A 15,224-nucleotide genomic window follows, 5' to 3' on the forward strand; every position below is an offset into this window, starting at 1 on the left:
AATTCAAAACTCGGGCACAGACGCGCCGTAGTAAACACGAATTCCTCGTTAGTCATTCGCGTGCTCGATGTTAGACGCGGGCGCGCGCGATCACACGCACTGACACAGACACACGCACACATATGCATCTTCGTTGTTATCCAGGTACGAGTTTGCGAATTTATATCGACTTTATCGATCTCCGAATCGTTTCGATGGCGAAATGAAAGTGCATCAGCGCTGATTAATAGTGGAACCACGTCAGATGACGACCTAACCTATACCTAACCCGAACCATGAAATTCGCTACGAAAACTTCGATTCTCTCGAATCACTTTTCGCGATACTGTCGTTCACTAGTTCGTTCTATAGTTATTTTACTTCGACGATCGATAATATAGATTTCCGCGAAGTTTGTTTACATGTGAACGTCTCTCGAACGAGTCTAGATTGTCACTGAGTCGAATATATCGTGATTGGGTGGGATAGAGAGAGACAGGACGATGCAGGGAAAAAGTAGGAAAGTATGTGATGGCATAGTAGACCTTCGTAACGCGAACGTTTCTCGGCAGTGCTTTCATGATTTTAATTAGGATCGAAGAATATTAATTATGGTGGGATAATTGAAACTGTGTTTACGTTCAGTTGATGATCTCGTAGAGCTATGTGTAAGGATCAACACACAATATGTTACACTAACGACGTTTCACTTCTGTTGATTTAATAAGTGTGTTTCTGATTTACGGTGATTAGTTGCAAAGAAAATGGGCTGCAGAGATTCCATCGAGTCGTGATTGAAATGTAAATGACTTTAACACTGCAGCTACTGAGCCAGTGTAATTGACTGACTCCAGACTTCTTGAAGTTACGCTTATTGAAAATATGTAGCGGATCTTGCCGAAATTAATTTTGTCTTTTATCGAGGTAAAAATATTTATTTTTATTACGCCATTTTGATCGCTATTATATACAGATATACTTAATCTCGGAGACATTCGGACGGTCTCAAGTGTGAAGTTCCCTGCTTAATAATGTGACTCAAATTACGAATTAAAAAATAATTTTATTTTTGTAATAACATCTAAGTATCACGATTGTACTTTTAAAAATTATAGTATCTTTAATGGTACAAACAATGCTTAGGAGTAGCAATACTTAGGAAGATTTGCTGTTAATATAGATTAGATTAATGCTATAAAAATGCTGAAACTAAATTTTTTTTATATTATAATAAATTTTCAAAAATTCTTTTAATTGTTTCCTTAGTAAGTTACCTAAAAATTTCTGTAATAACATAAACAATACTTATAGAAGATTTGTTGTTAATAAAGATTAAATTAATATTATAAAAATACTGAAATTAAATTTTTTTTTGTATTATAACAAATTTTCAAAAAATTTGTTTAATTGGTTCCTTAGAATTAATATTGCATTTAGTAAGTTTCCTGTCAATTGCTGCCCACAAATACTTAATAGAGTTGATATCAGAACTTGGTGGGAGCGTTTCTAAAATATAAAGTACGATTCTTTGTGACTCATTCCTTAACAATGCGTGTGGTACATTTTTAATCATTGCTCTACTAAAAGCGAAAATTGTCTACTATCCCCGATTTTTCGACAATAAATTTTATAATGATAAAAACGAATTTTCTTTCATTAATAAACATTCATATGAAATTTATTTTTATGATAAATTATACAATGATAATTTAATTTTATTATAACAATAAAAATTAATTTAAATGTTTGTAGATTTAATTTTATTATAATAATAAAAGCTAATTTTTATATTTTTAGATATTTATATTTATTTAATATTGCATCGATAATGAAATTTCCAACATCATTGCCCCCTACACCCCTCATCCATAAATCATTATCGATTCATTTCTATGGTTTATGGTTCAGAATAAATTTTTAAAATCTCCCTATTTTTATTTACTTTTTTTTTTATGTATGACATGCATTTTATCTAAATACGTTAAATTTACTCAAATTCAAAAAAAGAATTTTAAAAAATTTTTCTTTAGATTGATATACTTTTTAGCGAAATTTTTATTGATTTTGCTAATAAAGGATTTGTTTTCAGTAAATCAAATGAAAATTATATTTATGGAAGATTTTTCGAAAAAGTTTAGGATGAACTGATTTTTTTTAAAGACATCAGCTATTAATATAGTAAATTTTGAAGCAATTAATTTCTTACATCGACCAGAACGGACTTTATTCCAAAGAACTTTAGTGATTTTCATTTTATTAATATAATGAATGATTGACGTATTTCTTCTTAATAATTAAACTATTTCAGTATTATTTTCAAGTCTTTATATCTATATAACGTTCGTTCTAAATTTTTGGATCACATTATATTCACAACAGGAACAAAATTATCTTCCAATTTGTAAATGACATATTTTTTAAGTGTCATTTCAGTTGACAATTCATAGTCCATCACCATGTTTAGATTCACATTATTTATTTATATTAATTCTATTTATCAACATAGTACATACTACCCAATCTATCTTAGTAACCCAGTTTTTCACTGACACATGAATATTTTCATTTCAAGATTGAAATAATTAATTTTCATCCATAAATGCGATACGTGTACGTGATATATTATATTTTAATCTTTCCATTCCTATAATTTTTTACATCCGTATATATTCGATTCGATTTAAAATGAAATTAAAAAATAAATATTAACGAGTTAAAGACAAAGTTAAAAAAATGTTTAACAAATTAAAAGTTCAATTAAGTTCAATAAAAATTCTTCACAGGTTAAGAATTAAGATAGACAAAAATTGTTAATGGGTGGAGAAGAAAATTAAATAAAAATCGTTAACGAGTTGACAATACAGTGGAATAAAAATTTTTAAGGTCTTGTCATTCGAATAGCAACCATCAATTTGTAATGACATAATAAATTACCCAAGCTAAAGGATATAACTAGTTTGCAATAAAGTGGAATAAAAATTGTTAAGATTTTGTCGTTGAAATAACAACGACCAATTTGTAATGACATAATAAATTACCCAAGTTAAAGGACATAACTAATCTTCTCCCTCATCGAACAACGATTAATTAAACTCCTGCCTTAGTTACACTTGCTAGTCCCTTAATTATACAAGTACTTACATTAATACTACCATAAATATCGTCTGGAATAGCCAAAACCTAGATTCAAATCCCCTAACCCGGATCTAGAGTCGCGGCTAACCGAAACTGAAACAACTGCAAGGCTGTACCCCCAGTCTCTTGGAATATACGAAATTTTACTACTCTCCACCCCCACCCTCGTTCTGACAGTCATAAATCAACCTGTTACCCCCTCCTGATCTCTATAATTCCATTGGAAGCGTGCAGAGTGACAGACTGGTCAGCAGTCTGACCAGCCCTTACGCGAATGGCGAGTCCTTGGCCCCCTAGAGCCCACCTAACCCTGTGCGATTAATTGGGCGAATGGGGAATGGGGGAGAAACGTGTTGGAGGATCGGTGCGCGGACGACGGCGACGTGGTATCGACGTTACGATGCAATCGGACATGGAGAGAATCGGTGGACGGTGATTTAACACCGGTGGTGGAGGATACACAAAATGGTGTGGCCGAAGGTGGTGGAAGAAGAGCAGCAGCAGAGGAGGTGGTTAACGGGGCAGGAGGTAGGTAGAGTTTGAGGTGGGGGGTCCACGGTCCCCCCCGGCTCGGTACGCAAGGAGGCCTCTCGAAGTAGGGGCCCCTGTCGGTCGGTACCGCGTAAGACCCCTCGCAGTAAGGGCCCACAGGCCATCCAGTTCGTTTCTTCCTCGCCTACTTTTAGGAATTAGTCGCATCTCGTCCGGCGCCAGGCGAGCGAGGCCTCTCTCCTGTTCGTGCTACATCGACAAGGCCTCCCTCCTCTCTCTCTCTCTCTCTCTCTCTCTCTCTTTCTCTCTCTTCCTCTCTCTCTTTCTTCTCCTCTCTCTTTCTCTCTCCCACACGTACACAGGAACGTAAACACACGCTCACACGCACGCACACACACGTACACGCGCTATGCCACTGTCTCTCTCTTTCTTTCTCGCGCTTGTCCCTGACGTTATCAACCGGAACGTCAGATAGTTCGGAATTGACGAGACAGGAGGAAAGAGTACCGGGGAGTCGGATCAACGTCGTGCAAAGTCGATGTCCTCGTTCACGAATATTTCTCGCGACAGTGACCGGTATCCGAGTTGAAGTTGGCCGGAACGATCGGCCGCGGTGTAAGAAGGTAGCCGCAGAGTGATCGTGCCAGGGTATATCCGTCGTCGTCGACCCGGAAGGATAGGAAGAGGAACGAGGGAGAAGACAAGGTGTGGAAAGGGTGGCCGTGGAAAGAGAGAACGGCCGATGAGGAACACCGGGAGGCTGATGAGCGATCGACAGTGCTCGCGGAGGCAAGGGAGGAGAGTCTGGACAAGGTCAAGGACCCTGTCCCGCGGGAATTCCTCTTCCTGATCTATGCTGGAACGTGCACGGCTCTTTGGACGTTTTACCCAGGGAACGTGTCAGCCTGGAAGGAAACGGTGGATGCTCGAGAAGAACAGCAGAAGGAGAAGAAAAGGAAGACCGCGGTGAAAGTTTCGTGATCCTCTCCTAGCTTCCGGTTTTCTCGCAGAATTGGACGAGCTGGTTTAATTGTCTTCGACGTACGATTGGATGAGTGCGTGGTCCGACAGACAATACGATCAGATATTCCGTGATCTCGTGCCACCCTGTGTGACCCCCAACGCAGCCTGCTCCAGGTCAGCCTGGTTTCGTCGTCGTCACGAGGACGAGCACGATTTTTCTTATCCGTCTCTCTCTCTCTCACTCTCGTCTGCCTGTTCTCGACCTTTCCTCGGTGCCGCGCCGTGACAGGTGAAGTCTGTATAAGTGATCTTGATAATTCGTTGTTGAAGGAAGCGGATCCACGGGTGAACAGTGTCTCGTTCTGTGGATAGATTTATAAGAGAAGGTCCTGAGGACATCAACAATTCCACTCTGGATACCACGCTGCTCATATGTAAGTGAACGTTTCGAGCATTTTTCCATTATTCCTTTTACCTATGCTCTACTTTTTCCTCGTATCCTGCTCCGTAGCTCCGTAGACAGGCTGATCGACATCGTAGAGCTCTCTGGCTCGTGTCTGCGAAATCAGGAAAGACGGGTTATAGGCGTTTCGGAAGCGATCCGAATCGCTCCTCTGACCGATTAAGAGGACGTATCGCGCATGACACACTTGCACAATATGGCTGCTCTGTTTACGTACCGCGCGTGGATCCCGTGTCGCTTCGGATTCCTCCATCCACGGGTGTCAAAGTGGAAAATTCGAAGAAGCGGGTCGCGAACGTTTTGCAAACGTCTCGTTGCATTTTTATGAATCGATTCCTGCTCAGAATTTCTTGTACCACATACGTCACTCGAGTTACCACGCTTTCTAACGATAGAACCCGTGTCTCGTATTCACGATCGAAGTTGCGAATTCCGGCCGACTTTTTTTTCCCTTCTTTTTCCCTTCTGCTATTGGAAGAAATTTAACGAGTCTCGTTTAACGACCCCGCGGCTCGGAATCATCGCGTAGAAAATTAAACGGTCGCGTTGCACAGCTGGTTATCCTTGGACTTTCGCAACGTCGTGGACGATATCGTAAGGAAGGTCAGGTCTACTTGTTTGAATGGACTAGAATTCTTCCGGAACAGCAGGAAATTCTTTAGAGAGTGCTACCGATGCGACCCAGTAAGAAGTCGAAGACACTAGAAATTGAGAAATCGAGGAAAGCCACCGGAGGATCGTCCACTGAATTATCCGATAAACCGATCCGGCAATCGTTTCGGAACGTTTGCGGGACAAATTTTCGAAGAACGAAGGAACCCATTGATACGACGGAGTATGGCGTTATTAGCCTCTCGTAGGACACGGCGTGTCGATCTTATAACGGTTCGCTGATCGCTTTTCGACAGTCGCAGCTGCGATTGTTTCGATAATCGGATCGCGTAACCGATACGCGAATAATTGGAAATATCGTTATCCTTCGGTTCGTTTCGAGAGGCCGCTCGCAACGTGTCAGTGGGACCTGGCACTAAAACCTAACAGTTAGTAACGGGTACTGGTAACCGTGTCATAAAGGAGGATCCTCCGCAGCATGAAAGCATTTCGGTATTTCGGACCGCGTGTACCCGGTATATTAATGACCAAACTGCAATACCATGGCGAAAATTAGCCACGAGCCTACATCTGCTCGCGGGACTAAAAGATGGACGCTAAAATATCGTTCCTGTAATATTTCTCGCGCGTACCTGCCTGTGTGTATACGTCGCGTTCTGCCGTCGCAAAAACGACTTTCTATCTACTCACGAGGGGGGAATATCCACGCCAATGGCGACTTGTAAACGCAATTTCATGGTACGAAATTGCACCATGAATGGGACCATATATTTAGTTAGGAAATTCTGCCGGAGCACGCGAAGGGTGTCAAAGTTGTTAGCCTGTTGAATAATAACGAGCGTAAACCGTTTCTGGAAGAAATTTATTTTACGAGTATCACTGTTCGCGATCTTGGTGTCGCAATCGATGCTAGAGGTTTCGAGCTTCTCGCCGTTTCGAGAACAACAAATCATACCGGTGTCCGGAGAACGTTCAGGGACCACTCGGGATCGAATAAATTCTCCGATCTCAGCTACGGAGCCGCAGCATGAATTTACGATCGGGGGACAATCTCTAGGGAATTACGCGTCTATGGTCCGGAGAAAAATATTCCACCCTATGTCTACCTCCGAGGCGACCCAGTCCCAACGTCAGACCCGAGGTCTGATGTCTGGCGTTTGGTGCAGCGTCCTTGCCCTTGACCAAGACCACGGATTTCGACGGTACACGGAGTGGTTCGTGCAACGATTCGGTTCTCCAATCCCCTGCATAGAGGGCTCTGACTGTCGCGTGATGTACGCACGAAAGCCGAGCTGTAGGCGCAAGCAATGCCTATACGTCTGGCCGGTGGTTCTTTGACATTTAGAAGCCGACACGGCTATTAGGTATTCGGGTACCGACGACGAGCAAGACGTCTGATAGGAAGACTATAGAGACGACGAAGACGGAGGCTGCTCGGTTCGCGGTGAAATTTCTCCGGAGTGACTTCCTTAGCTCTGGCGAGTGGGGGATCGACGTGTTGGCGCGAGGTTGTAGACATCTCGCAAGGCGGTTCGTTGCTCCATGCCAATTCACGATTGGCTCGAGAGCCAGTGTCAGTGTCAGCACGCCGATTTCTCGCGCTATGCTCGTTTCCCGGCCAAAATCCGACCTCTGCCGTCCATCTCGTGCCCACAGATTCGTGGTCCTCGAAGAGGACCGGGAGAGGACCAGGTCTGGCAGAGAAAATAGGACAGATCCGATCTCAGGGTCCGTTGGAACCGTCAACCGGAAGCAAGCTTCTCCTCTTTCTACCATCTTTGACAACTTGTGACACGCGCGAGGAAAACGACGACCTATTTGACTGCTACCTGGGTCGGTGGAAAAACGAGTGGTCCACGCGATTGATCCCGGCAGAGCCTGGAAACTTTCAATGCTGCGCGTCGAATCTTCCGGGAAGAGGAATCGAGGACGAAGAAAGAGGAAGCGCGTGAAAGAGTAAGCACCAGGAAAGACGTCAGAGGCTGTTTTTACGAAGGACCAGAACACGGGCAAGTTTATTCGCGGGAGAGAAAGAGCCCGAGTTGGGTCCGCGAGCCGTTGGACGATAGGAAAGAGAGGGAATTACGGAGGCGCAGAAAGGGAATGCCTGAGAGATGAGGAAGGAGAGAGGAACGAGGAGCGAGAAGGAAGAGAGAATAACAGAGTGGTGGGGTATTGCCAGTGTACCGCCGTGGCTGCAGAGTAGGTCAGTGTACCACATTAACCGGTATTCCAGCAGAGTAGGGGGGGCTTCCGACTCGTCAGTTCCGCAAGCGTCTATAGATACTCGCAGCTCCGTCCACGGTCGCGTCCATGCTCGCCTCGCTTCTGATCGTCGAAACATAACTGCTTTGTTCGCTCGGATGTTCGAGTACCGGTACTTTGCCGGGCCTGTTCGATTGTCCGGGCGACTGCAGCCAAAGAATCGACGTGGCTTCGTTTATAGGGAAACTTACGCCGCGGATAACCTGTTTTTCCTCGTTCCGAGAAGCGCTCCGCGCATGCGCGGCCATCCAGATGATCCCGACGCCGAAAGTCGCGCTACCAACAGGGCTACCATCAGGGCTATCGTCACAGGGCTACTCTACCACCGGATGGAGCTTCCATGCACGTTTTCATCCCTTTCCCGAACGCCGCAACCGTCTCTCTTACCCTCGTCTTCTTTAACCTTTACCTTAATGGTTGCCGCACTTTCTCCGTTCCCAGCACCGTGCCAGGTCCCTCTACGTCCGTGCGCGCCTATGAGCTACGACGCATTTTGATGTCGACATTGAGGCAAATACCGGAGCAACGATCGTATCGAACGAATTTCTCTGCCAGTCGATCGTCGCTGCAATTCTCTACTTCCTTCCCTCCTAATGCCAACTAACTCCGATATCATCTTCCAATCTTTCAGCTAGATGTCTCTCTAGTCGGGCTCCTTAACGCGTACGTGGATCGTTTATTCTCGATCGTTGCATCTGCCTCGTTCTTTTCTCCTCTTTTCCTTTTCTTTTCCATTCTACGTAATTAGACGCGGAGAATTAATATTTACACTGTTGTTCCCGGGTAGTTGAAAATCATTGGGTGGCTCACGTACAATTGCAGAATCGCATTTAACGGAATACTAACGAGACGTTACGAGATCCATGACTCAAAGATAAAGTATTTGCGCGAAGAATGCGAAGCACCACGGGCGTTACGCTTTTGCCGGCGTTCAAGTCTCCAATTTCCTTGCTCGCGCAGGCGAGTCTCCGTTCCTTTGGCGAGATTCGGCATTCGGGAAATATCGTTGACCCACCGGTCACACCATCCGACGTAAACGAAAGTAAGAGATTCATCGGCAACCTGATCCAGTGACACCAGGGGCGTTTGCTTCGACGTGCTTCTGAAACCCACATAGCTCGCGCTAATCACTCCCGGTGCTAATGAAGGTTCTAAATATAACCGTGTTTGTATATACCGCTAGGATAGATAACAGATAATACCCTCATTTGACGTATCTACCTTTGGAGCGTATTAATGCGAAAGTCGACGAGACAGATCGGCGCGTAGCTGTCGTCGTCCTGCATTCCTCGCTGATGGAGTCCGAATATTCAGTCTCTAACTCCTTAGACATCCCACGTCTTGGGAAAAGGTCCACAGGACCTGTACGAATCTCCAAAATTTCCAGGACGCCTCGAGTTCTTCGTCAGTTCCTGAAAATCGCTGTAAATCAGAGACATGTCCTCCATGGAAGATCGGGCGTGAGACGAAGAGAAGGTTTAAGCAGGGTGGTAACTTTTACTCGCGGATGTCATATGGTCCCGCGATTGGCCACGAGGATTACTACGTTGAAAAGCGAAAGAACAACGAGGCCTGGCTCGTAAATTCGTCGGGTGGAAAAAAGTGGGGAAAAAAGACGGTGGCAATTGCTCATTCACGTCGGACGCGGAAACATGGAAGTGAATTTCACGTTTACTCGTTTCTGGTTTTACATGTTACGAGAGGCCGGCGTGCCGGCGTCCAGCGTCCGACACGGTGCCATGCGACGAGCGGGGCACGAGTGTGACTCGTTTCCCGTATGTGGGTCACCGTGGGGAACCGCGATTCGCACGCACCATTTTTCGCAACGAAAAGGAAAGCCATGGCTCACGCGCCTAGCAAAATCCGACTGGTTTTGCGTAGGCCTCCTCTCCGTCGAGCGCAACGCGTAACGGTGCTTCGACCTACTTCCGTTCCCCACTATACACGCGCTCGGATATAGTTTAGCCGCGTATAGTAGCGCGAACAAGTGCGCTCCCGTCACGTGACCAACTCCTCTCGTCGGAGCATCGAGAAATTCGAATTCCGAGCGTAGAAATTCCTCTACCCCCGGCCATCTTAATCGAAACGCCCACGCGACTATAGCGCCACGCATCAGCCCCTCGATAACGCGTCGATCCTACACCAGTGTTCACCGTAATGGCCGACGCACGCTAAGGGTTCCTCCGGTCTCGGTCTCGTTGCTCGCCGAGCTCGAACGTCGAACGAACGAGCCAGACCACAGACAAGAAGGATCGTTTTCTATGGGACCAGTGGATATTTTCGCGACGAATGGAGGAGAGAAGCGAGATCAAGAGGAAACTGACGGATGGTCCGTGAAGAGACGCGGCGCGTTCTAACGCTGGCGCATCGGCGGGCATAAGTGGGTCAGCACGGAAACCACGGCTCGCACGCGCCATTTTTCACAACGAAAAGGAAAGCCATCTGGACAAAATCTAGCCGATTTGCGTAGGCTTCGACCGTGCAGCGGGCTGTAACGGTGCTCCGGCCTACTTCGGGCCCCCACTATACGTGAGCGCGAACGCGAGCGCGGTATAGTTTCGGCGTATAGTCACGGGCACAAGTGCTCACGGACCAACAACGATGCAGCTCTTTTTCGCTCGCGCGCCCAACGGCACACGTGCGTCCACGGACGGGCATGTAATTCCGATACGTGGCTATTTGCATCGGGCCCGATCGCATCGTCGCGCCGTGGCTTTAAATTCCCGACGACGTCCTTGAGGATACACCTATCCGCCATCTTCGATGAATTTCGCTCGACCACAGCGCGGGACAAGTAGTAGGACCATCGCGAATGAATGCCGTTCGGGACCAGTATGCGGCTACCGGGACCCCGTCAGTGACGAACGGATAGCAGTTGGAAACGCGACGTACGATATAACGCACTCGTGGTGAACGTATAGCCGGGCAGGTCGTAAAACTGGATGGGTCCGCGTAAATCGATAAAGCCGAATTGGTCGCGTCGCGCGGATACCCGGTGATCCCATTGATAAGTGGCTCACCGAGACATTGTCGTAGGCCCGAAAAAGTGGGACCGAGGCGCGAGCTGGTTTCCCGTGATCGATCCACGAGCGGTCTTCGGGCCCGCTCGCGAGTCCACGCCATTGGATAACGGTACCCGGTGAACACGTCACGGCTCGCCGGGACCCCCTGGCCCCGCCGCTGATGCCAGAAGTGGGGACCTCCAACGCGCGTCTACCATCCGCTGGCAATCGACAAGGACGGGCTTTAACCGACGACAAGGACGGACACGGCGTGTTCGAGGGAGTTCGGTGGGGCAGAAAGGATGGCAGGAGGAGGGAAAAGAAGGGACCTCGTGGTGGGCAGCCGGACTATACGTATGTGCCGACCATTTGCATGATTCCCATGACGTGCTCCTACGGCCACGCGGATGTGTCAATCGGAACGGGAGGAGAGAAAGAGAGAAAGAAAGACCCGATTCGCGTTTTTCCTGGCAGCATACGGACTCTTCTGATAAAATGCAGATAAACCTACCTTTTCATACGCTTGCCATCTCCGAGAGATTTGCACGTCATTCTGACAGTAACCTCTTTTTGTCTTTTCGTCTCTCTCATTGGGTCTTGTTTAACTTTCGGGTGCTTCACTGGCGGAAGGTCAAGGTGAGGGTGTATGCCGAGGATCGATTTGAAAATGGATCATTCCATTCTCGATTGCCCGATGATAGCTGGTCTTCCCTCGAGTTTGTCGCGTTCTCTGCCATCTTGTATTTTGCTGAATGAACGTTTCTTGTCTTCGTTTTTTCTCCTCTATTCTTCGCTCGTCGATAGTATGGTAGCTGGTTATTCGCAAGACGAAAATGTATTTTTAAACGCGGCAATTTGGTTGGTCGAGTGTACCCAGCCGTGGCTGGCTAGCGTGCCACTAACCTAGTTAACAGGAGCAAGTCTTTCTTCTCGAGAGAAGTGGTATCTGCCTACTTAACTTCACGATACTTACTTGGTATACATGTGTATTTATACGCACCCGTATTGTGTACCTTTACCTGTGGATATGCATGCTGTATAGTAAAGTATTGTTTATTATGCGAATACACACGCGAGCAGAAATAACAGACTCTAATTCGTTAATGTGTAACACCGAGTACTTAACTCGCCAACCTATCTATTTACCTACCGTATAATCACTGCTGGTATCACCCGCGAGGATACAGAGATCTCTTCGTGGAATTTGGAATCGTCCCTTCCATCGTCGCTAGCTAGAAACAGAGCCGATTCGAGAACGGTGAGGATTACTAAAATCCGAACATTTCTTCGAATGGGACCACGACGTAATGTTAATTCAAAATTGCGAAAGAAAAATACGTTTGTAGAAAAATTACCTCGACTAGACGAAATAGAACGGCTCGGTAGTCACTTGAGGCGAATTCTCATCGAGCCTCGTCTGACGCGTAACACACAGTCGATTACAACAACGTCGAGAAACAACGAATCGCGCTTGAATGGGCCAATCCTTTCCAAAATCGAAATTCATGTTACAGGTCCCCGCGGCGCCGTTGGCGGTTGCAGCACCCCCGGCAGTAGAGTGGATCCCTGGTGGAATCCTGGTTCCCTCTTCCCCTCGACCCCTGGGCCCCCAAGGATCGACGAGGGGGCACCGGATAACGGTAGTGGTGGTTTTCAGTTCTGTAGTCCACCGAATCGTAACGCGAATAGTCCATCGCAACAGTCTCAACAGCAGCAGCATCATTCGAATCAACGGCACCAGTCGCAACATCAGCCGAATCAGTCAAACGCTGGCAGGAACGTTTGTACCAGCTACAGTATCGCCCCGACCTCGTCCTCTTCGTGCTCGTCGTCGAGCCTCGGTCACGTGGATACGGTAGCGCGAGGTGTCGATGCCGTAGGTTCGCATGCTAGCGTGTACGGCATCGCCTCGTCGTCACCGGAACCCTCAGCGGCCAGCAACCTCATCCTTTCCGCGCTCTTGACCACCACGTCCTTCACGGAAACCCATAACCAGGCATCGCGAGCTGGTGGCCCAGCGACTACCACGGGTCACAGCAACGCGTTACAATCCACGACCACGACGTCCCTCAGCACCGCGAACGCGCGGAACGCCGGGACCAGCAATATCTCGTCGGCCGATTCCTTAAACGGAATCCTATCGTCTCTAAACGTTCGGATCAAGACGGAGGAATATCCGAAAATACGTACGGAGGAACGAAGAGCGACAAACGCGACACTTTCATCAGCGTCACCGTCGCTGTCTTCGTCCTCGACGTCCACCTTCAACGCCTCCCTGCTCAGTTCTCTGCTCTCCACTTCCCGCATCTCGGCCGCTTCCTGCAGGAACGACAACGACGAGGACATTCTCTCCAGGTCGTGCATCAAGCTAGAGTATCCGTCTGCGGATACGCAGCAGCCGGGCCAGGATCAGCAACAGGAGGAGCAAACCGCTGTGCGCGGCATCAAAGTAGAATATCCCCTCAGCCAATCGTCTCAAGACGTTCTGGACCCGGGCGAAGAAGAGGAATTAACCGCCACGTCGCCGTACGACATCATATCAGCCGGGAATCCCAGGTGTCTGTCGAAACAGAGCGCTTGCTCCGGCAAAAGCCAAACGAGTTCCTTGGTGAAAGACGTGATCGTGCCACCCTGTCCGGGCGGCGTGTCGCCAACCTCGGACATAGTGATCGAGATGAAGTACGAAACGCAGTCCGGTCCGCCGACAGCGCCACCGCATCTAACCTCGTCCGGGGTCGAACCGCCTCACAGTAGTCAAGGAACGGGCATCGTCGTCGGCGGTTCTCCAGCGGAGGTCGTCGGCGTGGACAGTCTACTGCTGTCCCCATGGGGAGCGACTGGGCCGGATTTTCTCGAGCCTCCCGACGTGAAGCAAACGGCAGCTGGTCTGCAGGATGCATGGGATACTCTTCTCCTCGGTTCGTCGGTCGGTGTTGCCTCTGCGCAATCGTTGGCAGAGTTGAAACCCCTTCCACCCTTCACGGGATACACCGGACATTTGAGTATTAACGGTATACCTGGTCATCACTATCACACAATAGCCTCGTCGGCGCAGAGGCCGTCGTTACCGTCCTCTTCGCCCACGTCTTCCTCGAATCAGGAGTACTACGAGTCACCGGTGGTATCCTCCAGCACACCGTGCCCGCAGGGTAGCCAGAAACAGCAGCAACAGCAGCAGCAGCAGCAACAGCACCATCAGCATCAGCAGCAGCAGCAACAGCAGCAGCAGCAACAGCATCATCATCATCAACAGCAGCAGCTGCCTCAGTCGACGCAACAGGTGGATTACGACATCGAGGATATAGCGGAGATCATTGGTTCCGCGATAGCCGACACGACAGTTCCTGGCGGTGGTAATGGAGCAGGCTCGGAACACGATCCGGACGCGTCTCGCGACTGGATCGACATCGCCGAATGGATCGACACCGCGTGCTCGCCGAAAGCTCAAGAGACCACGTCGCCCAGTCCGTACCCGCAGATATACGCGACAGCGACGCCCTCGACACAGGCGCAACAGCACGGCTCGACGTTGCAGAGTCTGTTGACGCACGGGTACGCGCCTCTGATCAACGCCAGGTTACAATCCGCGAACGCTGGCTTGCAGAATGCGTCCTGCGGAGAGACACCGTCGTCGACGAGTCCTTATCCACCTGTCAGCCCACCTGGCAGGGTTTCGACCTCGTGCAGCCCTGATCATCTGCTGCACTCGTCTTTCGCCGCACCCTCGCATCCCAGGAAGAGGTCACGGCCTACCCCAGGCTCGCAGAATCCGTCGAAGAAGAGTCCGGGTACAGGGGCGACGGCGTTACCCTATGGGACCGAGTCCGGCCTGATAGGTGGCAAGGAGAAGCCCGTGCACAGGTGTTCCATCTGCAACAGAGGATTTTTGAACAAGAGTAACATCAAGGTGCATCTGAGAACTCACACGGGTGAAAAGCCGTTCAGGTGCGAAGTGTGCGGCAAAGCCTTCAGACAGAAGGCGCATCTCATCAAACACCAACAGATTCATAAGAGGATCGGTAGGGATTAGATTCACGGAGCAGTTTCTCTCCGTTCACGGGAGAACGTTTCGAGTATACCTAAATTACCGTAAGTACCTATGGCGAAGTAGCGTCGATCGGTGGCAGCACCTCCGATCGGGGAGAAACGCTGATGAATCGATCGTCGTGATCGAACGTTTCGAGGACGATTCGTTCGTGGATAATGAACGGGGAACGGACGTGTCACAAACAGGGGATATAAACGTTGAAATTATTCCTATCGGTGAGCGAGCGGGTTCAGGCTAAACGAAGAGGAACCGACCAAAATGGCGC

General features: G+C 48.3%; 1 protein-coding gene across 1 annotated transcript; it reads left to right on the forward strand.

Annotated features, from left to right (window-relative positions):
• Window positions 1-12,202: 12,202 nt before the first annotated feature.
• Window positions 12,203-14,941, forward strand: ich (zinc finger protein ichor). The gene has a single exon (XM_017900942.1). The coding sequence runs from the start codon at window positions 12,203-12,205 to the stop codon at window positions 14,939-14,941; it is 2,739 nt and encodes a 912-aa protein (XP_017756431.1).
• The last annotated feature ends 283 nt before the right edge of the window (window positions 14,942-15,224 follow it).

This window comes from Eufriesea mexicana, unplaced genomic scaffold (genome assembly GCF_001483705.2).
Source record: "Eufriesea mexicana isolate 0111107269 unplaced genomic scaffold, ASM148370v2 scaffold1387, whole genome shotgun sequence".
NCBI classification, from domain to species: domain Eukaryota; kingdom Metazoa; phylum Arthropoda; class Insecta; order Hymenoptera; family Apidae; genus Eufriesea; species Eufriesea mexicana.